We start from the raw sequence: 20000 nt of genomic DNA on the forward strand, positions 1-20000 counted from the left end.
GCAAGATCTGTCGCACTAAATGGGATATCAGTGATGCCAAAGTTGTTTGTAAACAACTTGGCTTTAGAGGTGCCCTGGCCGAATTCATGACGGGAATGAATACCACTGATGAAGACATACCCGTCGTAATGTCAGATATAGCTTGTACTGGACAGGAATCCGTTTTAGCCCAATGTAATCGTTTAGATGGAGAGCACAAGTGCCCGGATGACATCGGGGCTCAAGCTCTGTGTGTACCAGGTTAGTAGTCACTTTTCACCAAGGCTGTGTATTTAATCTATTCCTGACAAACAGAAGGTTGTGACTAGAGACAGTTTTTTAACTTGATCATCTTCATCAGTGTATTGTTTAACATTTGTGGGGTAAGCTAAATATTCTGTACAGTCAATTCCAAACAAACTTTAATTTCAATCCTTTTAACTTCATTTAGAACAACAACAACAATAACATGTCTAGTTGCACATTTTTATCTAACTAAACGATGGAAATCACGAGAAAACGCAAGGATCTAGCTACAGTGTATGTGTGTACTGGTCGTAGTAGCAAAGCAGCTTTCGAGTTCACTATTACTACCCAAAATTGAACTCTGGATAATGGAAAAAAAAAATGATGAAATAAATAAAAACTAGCAGAAACTGATTATGGTTGAAATAGAGGAATTTTATAGGTAACAGTTATAGAAGAATAAAACCGTGACGTGTTTGAAAATAGATGTAATTACAAGACTGAATCTTTAAATTGAAAAAAATATATTTACTACGAATTAAGACTTGCAAACACCGATGAGAAATTTTGGAAAGTAATTTCTTCCATACAATAATTTTGTTCTAGACAACGTGGAAGTTCTGGAAAAGAAAAGCCTTAGTTCTAATCTTGGTAGCACTGAAACCGTGCAATGTTCCTTAGAAAAGGAAAACCAGAATGGGAAGGTTAAATGGTATGAAATTGGCACCACTACTAGTGAACTCAATTCAGACGGGAGAATTGAGGTAAAAGGTGTCACTTTGACAATAAAAAATGTTCAACTGGCTGATGGGGGAACATATGAGTGTCGAGGAGAACGTTACACTCGATTCTACACAGTTTACGTCAATGGTGAGTTTTTCAATGCTTAGAAAGCCACCAATATGCTACAAATCATTATTATCAACAAGAACAACAACATAATCACAGGGCCGTATGAGGCAATCTGAGGCACCTACCTCAGTCATTTCTTTCGTTATTTTTCTTTTTTTTTTTTTTTCTTTTTAATAATACAGAGTATCAGTACTGTAAGCGTCAAGAACACCCTAAATACCTAAGAATAGAATTTGCCTTAGTCATATTTTTTTTCTGATTACCGCCATGAATCAAGTTAATCCTCCTCATCATCATAAATATCAGCTTTTAGTGGACTAATGCAAATCCTGCATTTTGATAGGCAACGCTACTAGAGGACTATTATTAATAGTCGAGTAAAATATTTCTTTAACTTGCATTTGCTAACTTTATTATCGCCTTTTTCTGTCCAATTAGTTGGGTGATACTAAAACAATTAGACCCCTCGCCCTCAAGGGCCACGGGTCTAATTGTTAAAAATTTCACCTTCATCAATATTATACTAATCATCAAGATCATTACCTCCATCATCTTCATTGTCCTCATCAATCTTAAAATCCTTTGAACCAGGTAGACTTCCGTTAGTGTCACTCGCTTTAACATCAGCTCTTTAATCACCAGTAACCTCATTGTTTGTTTATGTGATCTACTGAGAAATTTGTTTGCAACTTAATCATTGCGTTGCTCTTTCCTTGTTTGAACGTTAATTTCATTGCACATTACCAGAAATTACATATATTTTTCATAAGAATTCTATCAGTAATTTATATTCATTAGCGCATTATCAGTCTCTCAATAAAAGTAACCATTGCAGTCATGAAGCAACTGTAGATCAGCAGTTATCAGTTGCAAAACAAGCCTGAAAAAACACGGCTTCAACAGGACTTGAATCCATGACCATGAACCATCTGACCTATCCACAGGCACCCCAAGGTCATTGTGAGGGTGGCCGACAAAAATAATATGTACATTTAGCCAAGCCTAAAAGCGGAGCTCCCTGGTTATTTATTCTTACTGCCTGTAGGGTTAGTGAACAGAAAAGGTTTTCGAATTTTTCGCGTTTTGGTGTTTGCGACTACTACTTAATCAAATCATTTTTCTTCGCTTTCTTCCGTAGAAAGATGCATTTCCTAACTAGTGATATTCCACGGTAAATTTCGTGCAAAAACCGATATCGCATGAATCACGAAGCGATGAGTGCGATATCGGTTTTAAAAGCGAAGTTTACTTTGGAATTCACCAGTTTGGCAATGATTTTTTTTCTTGAATCGCATGAGTTTTAGAAGAAAACAAGCACATTCTTAGCGAGCGAATGAAAAAGGAAAAAGCCATTTAAGAGTCAACTGTCAATATCCGGCGAATAGGAATCACGCTAAAACTAGGAATCGTCAGGAAAAAAGAGTTTGACTGATGTTCTGTTTTTTCCACTTTACCTCTGAAAACGAGATCATTCACATTTTGAGGTAAATCATTGAAACATGCCAGCTTGGCTTGGAACAAGAATCGGCAAAATACGGCAACAAGATCCACTCCAACAAATTAACTGTAGGAGCTTTAAACAAACTTTTCAAAACACAAGCTGGCGTTATTTATCCGTATTTTTAAGAGAGCTCATTGCCATTACGTGTTTATAACATAAAGGCAATTTTTTCTTGTTGTTGTCGAGGTACATCGAAAAGCACTTGCACGTTTGCTCGCTAAAAAGTCAAACTTTGTTATTTTTCGTCTTTACCAACGTAAGATGGACCGTCCGGTCGATATTCAAATGTTTGATAATAATAATCTCTGTTTTACTTCCCTTTAATGTTAGGATTATGTTAAATATCTAGGTTTCTTACTGGACAATCATTTGAGCTGGAAACACCACATTGACTATGTCGCACCAAAAATAAGAAGAGTTATTGGAGTTATTGCACGTCTTAGGCACCTCGTCCCTTTTACTACTTTATTAAGTATTTATCGCTCTTTGATACTACCCTACCTATCTTATGGTTTGGCTTCTTGGGGTCAAGCTGCTATTTCCCATCTACAAAAAATCCTCTTGCTGCAAAGCCGTGTCCTTCGGTTGACGCATTTTTTCTGAACCCAGAGTGCATACGGTGCCTTTATTTACCTCTTCAAAAATTCTCCCACCTGCTATTTGCGGGCGAAAATGACTCCATGTAAATGGTAATCTGTTAATAAAGTGTTGTTGTTTGTAAGTGTTGTTGTTATTTTAGAGCAAAACAAACAAACAAATCAACTATTTCTTTACGTCCAAAAGAGTACAGATAATTTTTATTTAATTCCAGTTGAAAATAAAAATTTGAGTTTCATTTCTGAACAAAGGAAAAACATACATGTCCAATACACTCGACCTGGGTCGGGTTGTCTTCACTCGCAGGCGGATTGAGTCCGATTGCGACCGGAACCGGAAATGGGTGCATGGCGCTTGGTCAGTTGTACCGGAAGTAAAGGTTAGCAGGAGCAAGGGGGGTTGAAAAAGTTGGCAAACAGACTCGATCGGATCCGATGGAGACAGCTCTTCTTGGCAAGAGTCAATCGGACTCTCGGAATTCAGTTCGCGCGTGACAGAAAATACTTCTCAGCCGTGAGGCAAAACAAGCACACGCTACACGTGAAATATACGTCGTTCTTAAAGCCATGAGGCGATACAAGCGCGCTACACATGTAACATTAATCGTTCTTTAAGACATGAGGCGAAAGTCAACGTCACGAAAGATTGCACTCCACACTATACCTCGTTCTTTGAAGCATGAAGCTGAACAAGATTTTCACAAATCCAGGTCATTGAATGTCCGATTGCGATAGAAATTCTTGTCATCCGATCTCCGACAACAATAGATTATTAGCTTTTCAGTCAAATCCACTGATTTCAGTGACGAAGTCAAAGATAATCTGCGTGAACGAGAGCCTTTCCCTGTATGAAAACTTTCATTTGTTTTTCTAATTGAAATTGTGATTAATTCTATAAGACATTAGAAGCTTCTATAGCATTCTGGAACTGTTCTAGTTAGAAGAGCTCTATATTGATTATATGTGAAATATACAATGGTCAAGGGTATGACATTAGAAAGTTCTATAGCATTATAGAACTGCTCTAGTTTGACGAGCTCTATAGAAAGTTCTATATCATTATAGAAACGCTCTAGTAAAGTGGTCGTATGTGCAAACTTCTCAAGTTCTGATTAAAGTACTAGAGCTCCAGTTCTAAAGTTCTAAGTCAGTCAAATTCGCAGTTCTAGAGTTCCGAGTTCTAGAATTCTAAGTTCTAGAATTCTCAATTGTTATATGTTACCCTCTGTGTGCTCTAGAATGTCTAGAATGTCTAGAGTTCTAGAATAGCCAGACTCTCTAAGTGAGTTCCAGAACGTCTAAACTGCCCACTACACTTGGTTGATTTCACTGATTACCATTCACTAGTTTAAATACTAAGCACCCATTTAAGCAAAAACAAATCTCCATGAATACCAAGTAACCGCGTTATACCTCGACCGTATCCAAGCACCTTAAGTGAGCTAAAACGTTCCGCCGTTTTCCCAAACAAATTAAAAATGGACATGAAAACTTGACTAAACCAGGTATCGCTCTTTAGCTTTCACTTTCCGGTTCGGTTAACTACACTTTTCACGAGATTATGTGAACAAGAAAGCACTCGTTTACTGATTAAGCCGTAAGCGCTCCTTTCAGTTAATATTAGGCCCCAGTAAGCACTCTCGCAAAAGTTTAGCTTTCATTTTGCGGTTCGGTTAACTACACTTTTCACGCAATCTCCGACAACAATAAATTATTAGCTGTTCAGTCAAATCATTGTAGAAGACAAAGATAATCTGCGTGAACGAGATCCTTTCCCTGGATGAAAACTTCCATTTGTTTTTCTAATTGAAATTGTGGTTAATTAGGGATAACTGATATGTTATTTATTTATGAAAATAAGTAAGTGAAAACAACATTGAAGGATGTTTAACAAACCCAAAAAATTATTACTACCCCAGGAAGAACTTGTTCGCCGAACGCCCGGCTCGGTGTGCGCTTGCAATGTCACTGAACCACCGAAGCCATCGGAGATATGTCCAGAAATACACGCAACAACAAAAATGGCAATAAAGAGAAAACGTTGGCGAATTTGGCAAATATGGCGAAAATGACAATTTTGCCTCAATCGCTAACAAGGTAAGGCACAAAGCAGTGAGGGGGCCCATAAAAATTGGCGAATGTAGCGAATTTGGCAAATTAAATATGGCGAAAATGACAATTTTGCCACAATCGCCAACAAGGTAAAGCACAAAGCAGAGAGTGCTTAGGCCTTATCACTGAAAGGAGCGCTAAGGCGTAGTCAGTAAACGACTGCTTTCTTCGAACCGTAAAATGAAAGCTAAAATTTTACAATAGTGCTTAAGCCTAATCACTGAAACGAGCGCTTACACTTTTGAAATATCGCTATAATGAACTGCCACCGCGGTCCGCAATCCCGTAGTCGAGGAATGAAAATTGTTCAAGGGCAAGACGATCTCGTGAAAAGTGTAGTGAACCGAACAACAAAATGAAAGCTAATATTTAAAGAGAGTGCTTTGGACTAATCACGGAAGAGAGCGCTTCGGCGTAATCAGTAAACGAGTGCTTTCTTCCTCACAAGATCTCGTGAAAAGTGTATTGAAGTGTACTACAGTGCTTTCTTCTTCACACGCACTCGTGAATAGTGTAGTAGACCGAAGCACAAAATGAAAGCTACAATTTTACGAGAGTGCTTAGGCCTGATCACTGAAACGAGCACTTAGTCTTAGACAGGAATCGAATGCTATTTCCTGTAGTTAACCGAACCGCAAAACGAAAGTAAACCGCATTGTAAAATGATTCGATCAACGCACTATAAGAACGAGAGATACATATCAACAAGGAGATTGATCGCGCTTTAAGAAACGTTACTGTTTTTCACTCGATCATCGTGCTTTATGAACGAGAAATACATATACATCAATGTCCCTCGCTCTTTTCTTTTGGCGCCTCGGGAAGGAGAAATACTGCGTATCCACTAAGCTCGGTGTCGCCACTGCGTATCTCCGTATTAGCGTATCCACGCAATTTAGAGTAAAGCTTCGAGGTGGCAGGGTTTGCAGTTAAACCGTTGACTTCACCGATAGGCTTTTTCTTCTCTTGTAATTTATTCACACAATTTGTGATTTTCACTCCACTTTTCTCTGAAGAAATTATTTCTGTATGAAAAGTGGAGACGCGGAAGACACCAAGTGTGTTTGATGAGAGGGAAAACAAAGCTGAAAAGCCTTTTCAAACCCTCATGTCATTAAACAGTTGCACCGGAATTAACTAGACTATAACTGGGTAAAACTCGAAATTAAACAGGTCTGTTGGAAGCGTGCTTGAATTTCGACAAATGAGCCCCAAAATCAGCAATAATTTGCGACGCTGATGAATGAAAATTATTAAAGGGCGAGCAGTATAATGAACAGCCACCATGGTCCGCAATCCCGAAGTCGATGAATGGAAATTGTTCAAGGGCAATTCGATCTCGTGATAGATGTAGTTAACCGAACCACAAAATGAAAGCTAAAATTTACGAGAGTGCTTAGGCCTAATCACTGAAAGGAGCGCTTAAACGTGATCAGTAAACGACTGCTTTGTTCGAACTGTAAAAATGAAAGGTAAAATTTTACAATAGTGCTTAGGCCTAATCACTGAAACGACCGCTTACACTTTTGAAATATCGCTATAATTGCCGATTTGGTCAAATTTGCAAAAGTCGCCAAAATCACCAAGGTTCACGTAAGTGGTGTCAATACCAATGGATGAACTAATTTGACAAAATTGGCAAAATATCGCCAAAATCGCTAATTTTGCCAAGATTGTCAATCGTGGAGCTCTTTCGCCAATTCTGCCATGTTTGTCGTCGCGTGCATTTCTGGACATAAGTGGAGCCATCGTCAACCTTTGGAAGTAAAATTAGGATATTTGATAAATGGAACGTATTCTTTTCACTCGGTCACACAATTACTCGCCAAAAATCTACTCGGTTGAGTCGCCTGAATAATAAAGTACATGTATGATTGTATCGATCGTATGGCGGCGATTATATGGAAACTGTGATCGAGATAGAACGATCGCCGCAGAGTAATTTTCATATAACATTATTACTGACTCGCGGCAGTCCGATGGATCTTGCCGCGGCAACCCGTCTCCATCGGATCCGATGGAGTCCGTTTGCCGACATTTTCCACCCCCTCCTCAACTATACTTTGCTGTATATTTACTAAGTCTCTCGCGAACTGACTCGCGGCAGTCCGATAGATTCTCGCCAAGGCAACCCGTCTCCATCGGATCCGATGGAGTCCGTTTGCCGACATTTCCCATCGCCTCCTCAACTATACTTTGCTGTATATTTACTAAGTCTCTCGCGAACTGACTCGCGGCAGTCCGATAGATTCTCGCCAAGGCAACCCGTCTCCATCGGATCCGATGGAGTCCGTTTGCCGACATTTCCCATCGCCTCCTCAACTATACTTTGCTGTACATTTACTAAGTCTCTCGCGAACTGACTCGCGGCAGTCCGATGGATTCTTGCCACGGCAACCCGTCTCCATCGGATCCGATGGAGTCCGTTTGCCGACATTTTCCACCCCCTCCTCAACTATACTTTGCTGTATATTTTACGAAGTCTCTCGTGAACTGACTCGTGGCAGTCCGATGGATTTTCAAGAGACAGCTGATTTCCTGTTCCTGTCTCTACTTTAGAAAACGCATCGACCGTTAAAATGAACGAATGGGCCAAATCGGGATTTTGCTTTCATGAGAAAATCTATATCTCGAGTAATTTGTAGATTCCCTTAATTACTTTCTTCTTCTATAACTGAATCTTCACCCGCACAACTTCCTTAATCACTACTGGAGTCGAATTCGGACACTTCGTCTTCAATAGTATTCTTCTCAGGTTCGTCCTGGTGCGGCATGTCTCTGTTTATGGCATTTGAAGTCGACCGAAAGCTGACTTTTTCTCTAACCTGAACTTCCTTTTGATACAGGTAATCTGGAACTGTTCCAGCACTTGCCATGGTGATTTCCTGGCGCACAATTCTCTGTCGCATAGACCCATGCGCACTTGCCCAGTCCTGCATCTTTGAAATGTACTCTCTCGTGGCTTTGATCGCTGGAGGGAGTAGTATTGATGGACCGGCTCCGGGACCCGGCACCATGACCCACAGCTTGTGTGATAATAAGCAGACCATGAAGTCGAAGCTGTGCATTTTAATCCTTCTTTTGCTGTGCTTCCAAAGTCGCGCGCATATCGGAAATCTCTGGAGACTTGGTTTTTGCGATGAGCTACTGAAGGCAGATTTTCTACATCAAGGGTCACGCAAATCAGTAGATTTCTATTGTCATAGCCCAGCGGATCTAGATTTTGCTTCATATGTCAGTCCAATCCCCATTTGAGTAATCTCCTGCCTGGGGCTACCGTCTACGCTTCCACACTTCCTTCGAGGCAATTTAAAGAAAGTGGCACGCGGCAGTTCAGTTGATGGTTGCTCATGTCGGAGCGATTCTGCTAAAAAGAGCTCCTTTCAAAGTTCACGGTTTTCAACTAACTGAGAATTTTAACTTCCAATTTCGAAATGAAAAAGAAAGAGCGAGTTTTTGATGTTTTTCTTTAAACCACTCTCAAAAAAAAGAAGGCTGCGTTAGTGTATAATTTTAAGCAAATGGTGATGAATGTAACCTTGAAAATTGATGTGTCGATGTAGAAATTGAGAGTACAATGAGAGTAAGCAAGCACGCAATTCAGATCTGGGTACGACTTCCATGCTAATTTCCTCCGAAAGAAATTCGTGGTAAGGGTGGGTATGACTATCAAAAAACTCGATTTAAGTCAAACTTAACACCAATTTATTCTTACAGCACTACTGGTCTGCTGTTATGTTCCTTCAGGCCAAAACTATTGGTTTATGGGCGGTGCGTCTAAAAAACCACACATCAACCAAACGTGAACTCGTGTAACATTGGGTTTGAAGGAGTACGGTTCCCAGCTGAACGGGAAAGTTTTCTATGGAACAGATATTATGAGGTTACCAGGAAAAGGTTGAGCCAATTTGGTCATTATAAGAAATTGTCATCACTGCTTAAGTGAACTGACACTGGGACATGAACGCATTGAATAGTAATCGTATGTACACCAACTGTTGGCTGACACTATTTGTGATTTGTGGTAAAATTGGACGTTCTAAACAACAGCAAAGTCATAAACAGGTAGGAAGTTTTATAACAGTTGCAATTTTTGCCGTAAACAAGTTGAAACAAGAACTTCTAAGTGACTCGATGAATATGCAAATTAGGACGTTTGATGTCGAAAAGTCAAAAACACATGAATTTGATGACTTGTCACGCAGCGCGTATACAATTGCCCAAAGAAATTTTTATATCACTTGAAAGCTTATCACTTAGAAAGTTAACGGTGCAAATATTGTTAGCTTTTGAGCTTTATCGCATGTTGAAAAACGATGCGGTTTCAGGGGTACCTTCAGTCAAGTAAAACCAGACGTCTTGAAGTTGAAATTATTTCGGGTGCAAACCAGGATTTAAATTTCTAAAAAATCACGTAAACCAGATATCGAGATACCACAGATGAGCTTTTAGGAGGTTTCGAGCTGATAAGAATTGGTTTTGGTGGCGAAACTTGACGGCAACGTAAGCGTTAATTGCTGCGGAATTAATGGTGATTTCGACACTAACTCTTAATTTCGCATTTTCTCCAAAATAAAAACACACGACTTAAAAAACTATACAGTGCATTTAGAGACATAATAGGCTACATCTGAAAAAAAAAATTGATCAAAATCCGTTTTTGGGCTGTGCAGGGAAAATTTGAAAATATTTCATTTTTTCTAACATGCACCATTAAAAATACGCATCCACTTAAAATAAGGTATCCGTAAAAATGACAACTGTTTAGTGCCCAAGAAAATAATTTGTGGAGTAACTTGTTCCACCAAGTTTGAGCTATTACTGGTATTCTGTTTTGTCGTTCTCCTTCTCTTTCTGTGTTTTATCGTTTCTGTTCTAGTCATAGTACTCCCAGGCATCATGCAACCTTATCAGAGCTTCTAAGGATATGCCGAAAATTGCAATACAGAGAAAAAGGCAGCTCTAAACAAATTAAAAATAAACACACAGCCTTAAGTTTATATCTCTCCGATGCTGAACTTGAATAACTGCATAGCCACCAGTGTGGACCACGGCTATCATAGACCTCTTTCATAATGGCGGCCAAATAAAATATTATTTTGTTTTAATGCTAATAAGCCTAACTAGCCTCGCTACAACGAGCAAATTTCAAAAGAACATTTGTTTCAAAATGAGGGGAGTAGGTCTAATTAACATAAAGACAAAAGAATGGAAAAGTGGTCGCCATTTATGAAAGTGGTCTATGACATTGTGTCAAACTGGATTAAAACCAGAGAAAAATGCAGGGAGAAAATATTTTCCAAATTGTTTTCCACCTGAGCACGAAAAGCGTTGACTGTTAAGCTTTAGTTGACATAGTATGGCCGTGTAGCCGGGTCGAGCCACAGTAAGCGCGCGATAAATCAAGCCTCGTCTATGTTTAGGTGAGTTAAACTGGTTTGAGCCTGCAATCCAATCGAAAACCAGTACCTGGTCAACAGTCAACTTCAAAAAAACAGCTAACCTCGAAGAGCTAAAACCGAGCCCGCGATATGGTCACGAGACACTGGTCAGCGAATACCTTGTTTGACAGCTGTCAATTGACCATAAAATGGAATTGCCATATCAAAGATGTGTGCTGTAAACCAGCGTGATATTGGTCACATTGGCAGACATGGTGGACGTACGGACGGTCAAGAGAAAATGAGGGACATAGAGGCACAGTAGGGGCGTTGGCCGGGATATGCCAGTATCACTAAACTTATTTATAGTAAACGGTAGCCGGTTTCCCGAGACGTGCGCAAGTGTTGAGCACGACGTCATAACAAATCACTGGAGCGTGCCAACATGACATTGTGAAATGGCGATGTTGAATATTTAATTGTGGCTTTATCAAGTGGAATACAGGTGTCTAGATTTCGGAATCAATATTGAAAAGGGTACCGGGAAAAAGTCCTCAGGAATTTCGGAAAATGTTTCAGGTAATTCCATACCGCAAAGTAATAGAGAAAGCGTAAGCTTTGTGGTGTTCAGCCGTCGAGCGAAAACGTTCCCTCAGAAGATGACACTTCTGCTTCTTACTGCACCGTTTTTAAGACGATGGTAAGACCAAGGGTGAGGGTAAAGGTAAGGATACACATACTTACATACTTAATTGACCACTCCCCATAGGGGCTTTTCAGGGCCAATGAAGCAATCAATGAAACAACAGAACACAACAACAACAACAACTGTCAAGAATCCCAACTGGCAGGAGGAAAACCAGTTGGCTATTAACAAGTGCAGCTGGGAAGTTGAACCAGGGACTACCAGGAACAAATTCAGCGAGTGGTCAGAGCGGGTCTTGAACCCGGGATCTCCGGATCTCAAGGCAAGCGCCCCTACCACTTGGCCACACTGCTACACTACGAATACAAAAAGTATCCTAAACATGCATAAAAGCTAACCTTAGGCCTAAAAACTTTTGTTTAGGCCTAATTAGGCCTAAGGTTAGCTTTTATGCATGTTTACGATACTTTATGTATTCGTATCCTTACCCTTACCCTCACCCTTGGTCTTACCCATACCCTCGTTTTAGAAACGCCTTTCTTACTGTGGTGGAAAAGCACAAGAAGAAGAAAAACGCAAGAAACACAAGCAGCCCAGATATTTGTTCAGTGAAAGTTTTCTTCCAGAACTTGAAGCGTCCAGCGAAGTAAAGGTCTTGAGGGAGCTTGAGAGAAAAATATCACACCTTGACAGCTCTTTGCACGGTGAACTGGAAGCAATTTCTCGCCATCGTAGCAGTGCAGCTCTCAATATTTGTCAATGTAAGGCGAAGAGCTGTAGAGAAGATATTGGCAGTTATCAACCGGTCCGTTTAGTGTTAGTCCTTCTGGTCGCTACAAATTCCAAGTTTTCATTTGTAGAACACTCGACGAAGGGATCTGAAGTGAATGACCAGTGGCAGTGGAAAGCGTAACAGAAGCACTGCGAGTGAATTGTTACGCCACTGAACTTAATGAACCCATTCCTTGAAAGGGTTTGTGATAAGAGCTTATTCATCAAGCAAAGTTTTATATTTCAATACAAAAACATCAGAGTAAATTCATTTATGTGTCATTTTTGTAATTATTGTGAGTATCAACTGCAGAAATAAAACATTTGAATCAAAATAAGTGGCCATGGATGACTAAACATGTTTGTTAGTGTCTTTAGCACTTAAGTGCCACAATGTAGTTATCTGGGCAACCCTAAAACCTGGAATCCGGAATCCGGAATCACAGTACAATACAGAGAGTAAACACTATCCTAAACATTCATAAAAGCTAATTTTAGGCCTAATTAGGCCTAAGCAAACGTTTTTAGGCCTATTAGGCCTAAGGTTAGCTTTTATGAATGTTTAGGATAGTGTTTACTCTCTGTAGTGTACTGTGATTCCGGATTCCGGATTCCGGGTTTTAGGGTTGCCCTAGTTATCTTCTCCATAAGTTTTGAAAAACAAACGGTAAACATTACATTAATTAAAACCTTCTGTTTCTTCACACATTATAAGTCTAATAGTGTCAAAGTTGAAAACTTTGGTAATTATGTAATACAGTACAGTACTGTTTGTTGATGGGGGTGAGGTACACATCGCCAAGACTGTGAGCCGGTGTCACACATCTCATGTTATGGCATGCAGAATTACAAAAAAAGGAAAAAGTTAGGGCTTTTAAGGAAAGCTTGGTCCAACCAGAAGCCACATATGACTTTTACATGTACCTGTCAGTCTTCTTATTTCTTTGGTTAGGTGATATGATTATTTTGGTAACCTTGTTTTCTTGCAGTTTCACCTTTTCAGACGTTTTATGGGTATATGTTCAAATTGCCAATTTAATTCAAGGGAACCGTTAAATTGAGTTTTTAAAACATGACATCGTTTGGAGTCTTCAAAATGAGCAAATTACATTTCTATTACATTACCATTTATCCATAATTTAATAATTTTGAGATGACTTACAGCCTGAGTATTGCTTTATGAACCAAGGGAACACAGTGTCATGTTTTAGTAGAGACCTGCGTTTTGAAGGCTTTTGTTTTGCATTGTGTAATTCCAGAAAATATCCATACATTTCCCAAAGAGGGCCATCGAGAGGGCTCCCAATAGAGCCAAATTTGTTTTTTAAGGAAAACAAACAAAAAAATGAATGAACAACTCAAACCAGATTAATAAGAGATGAGGGTTGGATTGCTCAAACAAAAAAACCCTTTGTTGGCAAGTGTATTAATTTGGGGAGCATATCACTGTATACCTTGACAGAACTGTCATTTTGATTTTGATAATAATTATTGCTCGTCATTGCTGTTACGAGTTCGAATGTTCTTGAGGATGGGTAGCTTGCAAACTAAACTGAACGCAGGGTTGTCCGAACAACAACAAGAAGATTTATTCCAAAATGAACGTAGTTTCCACGAAGTAAATCTCTAAACAGCACGTACCCGATAGACTTACACGGCCTCCGCCAACTTGAATAAACATTGCTTCTGTCACACTTGACTAAATACCGCTCAGACTCGCTTGATTATATACTTTCACAATGAGATTCTAGAACTTTCTAAAAGAGTAAACAATCTAATTATAGAAAGATTTTAAGACACACCGATCTGGAAACGTTTACGCACGAGCCCAAATATAAACGAACTACGAACTCTCGGGAAGCTTCCAGAATATAACGCTAGTCAAGCAATGCTATTTTTCGTAACATAACCCCCTTTCAGAAGAAATTTCCTAAATTTATCCTAAACGAGATGCTTCCGTGAAGCATACATTGGGTTGCCTATGGTACGTGTTACAGAAAATCAGAAGGCACTGAATTGTGTGGTATTGAACTACAGCATTCCGGTCTCTGAAAAATAACAAATAAAAGAGAAGCGAGAAACATTGGCTTCTGGGCTGACATGTTGATAATTTTTGAGTTCCCTCACAACTTCTTTTCACCACAAGTTTAAGCGTGCCCTCTGAGCATCTGACAGCTTTGTAATACCAAAGTTCACTGGAGTTAAGCCCTGTTCAGCGGGGTTAGTGTTTGGATGAGAGACCAAAACAATATACCCCTCATTAAACAGAAGCATCGTACCGAAAATACTATGAACGCTAACAAGGTACATATTTTGTTAGAGTTAACTGAATAGAGTGTAATGTGAAGTAATAGATTTCAATCCCATATGAACCATGTGAGTGTTAGCCCTACAGATGGAAATGGGCCCACACAAGGACAGAGAAAAACTCTGACCAGGGTGGGAATTGAACCCACGACCTTCGGGTTAGATCTCCGCCGCTCCACCGACTGAGTTACAACGTCAGACGGGAGCAACCCTAACCCCAACGTTTGTATAAACGTAACCTTTCCTTATACATATTTTGTTAGCTTGCTTTATGCAAAACAAGAACATCATTCTAAAAGCTTATTCTACGCAAAAAGTAGGTTCTGGAGGTGATTTTGAGAGTGGAAATCAAGGTTACGCGGCAGACGGCAAATACAAACTCACCATTTAATTCAGTTAACACACCAGAAGACGCTAACCATATTTTGACAAGAAAATGCTTTACTATTGCCATAAAAAACTATCCAGTTAAGCTCGCATATCATAAAACATGATGAATTCATAAAGGCCATCTTTTCCAGCGAACAATTTTTTGAAACAAACAACATATTTGCTATTAGAGGCAAAAACCCTTTCTATTTCATTACGTGGGTGAAGAGAAGAAACTCAATCGTGTCAAATATGCGCAATATTGCAACAAACTAAATTTCAGGATCAAACCGTTTCCATGAAGAACCCTTTCCTTGAATAATGAAGCACAAAATACACGACAAGCTTTCTTTCAAATAATTCTTGGCTGTTAAATTTCCAATTATTTTTTTTTACCTGAAGACTGTGCAGAGTTGATCACAGATCCACGTAAGGTGTTGGATTCGTTCAATCGTTCTCTGTCTTCGTTGAACCCATAAGTTACCAGAGAATTTTCCATTTGGTTTCAGTGTTCTACATAACAGCACACTTGGTTAAATATTATTTTAGAAATACAGCTCACTTTGATTTCGGCTCGACGGGCGATAGATTGTTGTCGAAGTCCATTACTCGTCGCTTTTGAGATTCCAGGTGTTGGTTTTCACCGCCTGCCTAGTTTATCCAACTGACTTTCCATTATTGAGCTTCTTAAGGGTATATTTTATTCGAAGATCCACTAAAACGCCATTCGCGTTACATGACTTTCGACGCCATTGCAGGCTAAGTTAATGATTCTCCTGTGTCCACCAGAGAAATCTACGCATTTCCACTACCCTCTCGATCCTAAGAAAATACACGCAGAGGGCTCTATGCACAAAGATACCACTTACCAGGGGAGTGACAGGCAAGACTTTTACCGACACGGAAAAAAAAAAAAATAATAATCTACTCATTTTCCGACTGGGATTGCCATACGGCAACCCAGTAACAAGAAAAATTGCCAAATACGGGGCAGTTCGATGTCAATAAACGTATTTCTCTTAATGGCTTCAACTGTGAATGATTAACTTGCAAAAACATAGCCCAACGCATAAGACATCCGTTGGCGAACTTAGCACTGCTCATGCACTTTAAGGGTTCATGGTCCGTCTGAAGAACAAAAGAAACTCCGTACAAATAAAGGTGAAATCTCTTAATACTCCATACAATCTCTAGGCATTATTTGTCAATTGTGGAGTAGTTCCTTTTTGCACTTGTCAATTTCTTGCTTGCGTAGCAAACGGGAAACAACTTCTCATCATGTTTCTGCATTAATACTGCACCCATTCCACTGTCGGAGGCGTCCGTCCTTAAGAAATAGGGTTTAGCTGGATCGGGGAGTCGTAGAATAGGCTCACTTGTTAGGTAAGACTTGATTGTTCGGTAGGCTTTCTCGTGTGCTTCACCACACTCAAGTTTATTGGGTGGCCTTTCCATGTGAGATCAGATAAGGGCACTGCGATCACTGCAAAGTTGGGGATGAAATCTATGTAGTATCCTGTTAGACCCATAAATGATCGCACCTGTTTCTTTGTACTTGGCCTTGGGGTATCTTTAATTTTCTCCACGTTATCCTGATGTAGACCAATCACTCCGTGCTCCAGTCGATGGTCTAGGAAATCCACACTGTTTACTCCGAATAGGCACTTAGTAGGTCTAATAGTCAACCCCGCTTGTACAAGGCGCGAAAATAGCTCTCTTAGGGCTCTAATATGTTCTTGCCACGTACGGGTGTGAACCAATATATTATCCCAGTAGAAATCGACATCAACTAGATTTTCTAGCAACTTCGAATTCTTCATTGCACGCTTCAGTGTTGCTGCCGAATTGATCATTCCAAACGGCATCTTCAAGAACTCGTAGGTCCCGTCAGGTGTTACGAACGCCGTTTTCTGTATGTCCTCCTCTGGTATTGTTATCTGCCAATATCCCTTGCTAAGGTCAATTTTTGAGTAGAACTTGTCTCCACTAAGCTTCTGAAACAAATGTTCAGCAGTTGGCATAGGCTCGGGATCAAATACAGTTAGTTTATTTAATTTCCGATAATCAACGCACACGCGATTTGCGTTGTCTTTTTTCAGCACTACTACCACAGGTGACGCATACGGAGAACTGGACTCCCTAATAACTCCCATTTTGATCATGTCGGCAATATCTTTTCTCGGTGATTCTGTGATGCTATAAGGTACTGGGTAAGGTCTTGATCTAGCCGGCTCGTCTGAAATGAGTTTAATATGATGCTGAACGAGGTCTGTGGCACCTGGTGCTTCAGTAAACAAATTCGTGAACTGTTTAGCCAGATCCGTAAATTCATTCCGTTGCTCATCCGTCAGATTTGGTCCGGTTTTAACATCCTCGATCGATTCCTTGGCTACATATCCAGCAAGCTCTAAAAAATCAACGTTTTCTCCCTCTGCTTCGTCAGCTTTAACTCCACAGTCGACAGCATCGTCTATACACGTAGCGCCTACTCCACCAGCTACTGCTCCTTCGGTTCTAGTCTCCTCTCGCTCAAAGTACTTTTTAAGAAGGTTAGCGTGGTAAACGTTCTCTTTGCCTTGTACTTTCACTTTGTAGTCATTGAGACCTACTAAAGAACTAACTTCAAAGGGGCCCTTCCACTGCATAAGTAGCTTGTTATGGTCGGTAGGTAGCAGTACAAGCACTTTCTCACCTGACTCGAACATCCTAACTTTAGATTTGTGGTCGTAATAGTGCTTTTCCTTCTGCTGGGCTTTCTCCAATTCACTATGGGCGAGTTTAAGGGTATCTACTAACTTCTCTCGTAACTGGAAAACGTCTTAGTAACTGTTCTTTACCTCAGGCTCGTCAACCTCTTTCGTCCACAGCTATTTGAGTATAGCCATTGGTCCTCTAACAGCTCTTCCATATAACAGCTCAAACGGTGAAGAATCAGTGGACTCTTAGTGGGGAACTTCACGATAAGGGAACAACAGCGGGTTTATATAGCGATGCCACTGTCTTGCGGCTGCTCACTACACAGTTTCTTCAGCATAGACATCATCGTTCCGTTGAACTTCTCCGTCAAACCGTTACACATCGGGTGATAGGGTGTTGTTGTAAGCTGTTTAATGCTTAGTAGTTGGGTGACTTCTCTCATGCAGTCAGAAACAAACTGCGTACCCATATCACTCAGGATTTCTTCGGGTACTCCTAGACGGCTGAAGATATCTACCAATTTCTTGCTACAATCTGTGTGTCAATGTTCTTTGTTGGCACAGCCTCAGGGTAGCGAGTCGAAAAATCTACCAGTGTCAAAATATATCTGTGTTCTCCTTCATTCGAGGGACTGATAGGACCAACAAGATCTATTGCCACTCTTTTAAAGGGTTAATCAATCAGTGGCATCTTCTCCAACGGTACCTTAGGCACTGATCCCTTACTTACGGTCTTCTGACAAACGTCACAGGCCTTGCAAAATCGGGCTTGAATTCCAGGCCAATAAAATGCACTCTGGATCTTGTCTGTTGTTTTCTTGATGATTATGTAACCGCCCATGATCCATCCGTGAGCTACTTCCATTATGGGGCGTCTCAACTTCTCAGGTACCATAACTACTTGTTTAAGCGGTTTACCACCATTCACGTAAGGGTGCTTGTACAGGCGGTACAGTATTCCAGATTTTTCTTCAAATGAAATCTTCGCCTGACCCTTCACTAGCACACCGTCTCGACCCCAGTACTTATGCGGACTCTCATCTTCTCGCTGCATCTGCTTCAGCTTCTCTCTATCCACAATATGGCTTTCACGAGTACTAGGCACCTTTAAGGTCGTGCGTTCATCCTTTTTCTTGGCTTGACTTCGGGTAGTTACTGCACAAGCCTCTTGCCACCTGGGATCTGGATTATGTGGGTCCTTTGTATCACGTACATTACCAATAATTTGGTCGTAGATAGGATCTGAAAGGCACTGCGCTTCTACATGACCCTTAAGATAAGGCGCATCAACATAAATTCTTGTTATAGGCACCTTCCTCGATGTGTTTTCAATAAGCAACATGACCTTAAAGTCTCCTGTGAACTGATCCTCGGCAACAAGGTCCTTCTTGACCACCGGTATCTCTTAAAATGTCGACATTCTCCTCTCCAACTCTGCCCTTTAAAACAGGCATCTTACTTCTTACTCCAGTTAAGGGTTCAACACAGGCATTACTTAGCAATGGGACTTTCTTTCCAAAGGCAAACAGAAGCTGATCATTTTGAATACACGACTTGACTTCCTCGGGGGTAGCGTTAAGATCTGGTGACTTAACCAAGCAGCCAGCACTAACTTGACCACGTTGCACAGGGTTATCATCTTTATCTTGAGCTCCTGACTTCCGTCCACCTAATCGACAGTTCCTCGCTTCGTGATCTTGCTTGCCACATGGGACACACTTTCCTTCTAGAGTTGGGCAGTTAATTGCTTTGTGTCCGCGGGCATTACACTTGTAACACTGGAGAGCTGTTGTGTCACTCTGTGCGTTCTTTGCTTCTTCCGATTTGGGCTGTGCTAGCGGCTTCTTGGTCGCAGAGCTAAACAGGTGCTTTCCATGTGCTTCCAAGTATTGATCGGCGATTTTCGCTATCTGGTCAAGCGTTTCCGGGGCTCTTTCACGAAGGTGAATAGCTAACTCTTTTGGACAAGAGTCAATAAACTGTTCTTCCACAATTAGATCTTTCAGGCCTTTAAAACAACGTTCAGTGTGCGACTGTTCCAAGCACCGCAACAAGTATCTCTCCAGTCGCACTATAAACTGTTCTGGACTCTTGTCGACTTCCGGCTTTGATGCTCTAAATTGACGGCGATATCCATCCTCTGTAAGGTCATATCTCTTCATCAAAGCTAGCTTTACTCGGTCATAATCTTGGGCTGCTTGCTCAGATAACCGCGAATAAACTTCTAGTGCACGTCCAGACAAAAGAGCACTAAGTTTCGAAGCCCATCCTGTCTTCTCCCATTTAGCTGTCGCTGCAAATCTTTCAAATCTTCGTAAATAAGCATCCAAGAGTCGTCCTTGCCATCGACAAATGAGGGAAGCTTGGGTGCCTAGGCCCTATCCTCTCTCAGCACTTCAGGCATCCCGTCAGCCAAACGTGCAATCTCCAACTCGTGTTGTCTTTTTGACGCTTCAATAGCTTTCTGTTTCAACAGCTCCGCTTCCATCCCTAATTTTCTTAGTTCACGTTCTGGTCGCCTGGTTTCTCTTTCCTCGTCTTCCC

At 40.6% G+C, this 20000-nt stretch overlaps 1 protein-coding gene across 1 annotated transcript in view; it reads left to right on the plus strand.

Annotated features, from left to right (window-relative positions):
- The window catches only part of LOC137989113 (uncharacterized), a 46083-nt gene that overhangs the window by 3171 nt on the left and 22912 nt on the right, over positions 1 to 20000 (plus strand). The window contains exon 4 of the mRNA XM_068834990.1: positions 1 to 240. This exon is cut by the window's left edge and continues 72 nt beyond it. Coding sequence (XP_068691091.1) covers positions 1 to 240 — 240 coding nt within the window. The remainder of the gene's footprint in view (positions 241 to 20000) is intronic.

This window comes from Montipora foliosa, unplaced genomic scaffold (genome assembly GCF_036669935.1).
Source record: "Montipora foliosa isolate CH-2021 unplaced genomic scaffold, ASM3666993v2 scaffold_440, whole genome shotgun sequence".
NCBI classification, from domain to species: Eukaryota; Metazoa; Cnidaria; class Anthozoa; order Scleractinia; family Acroporidae; genus Montipora; species Montipora foliosa.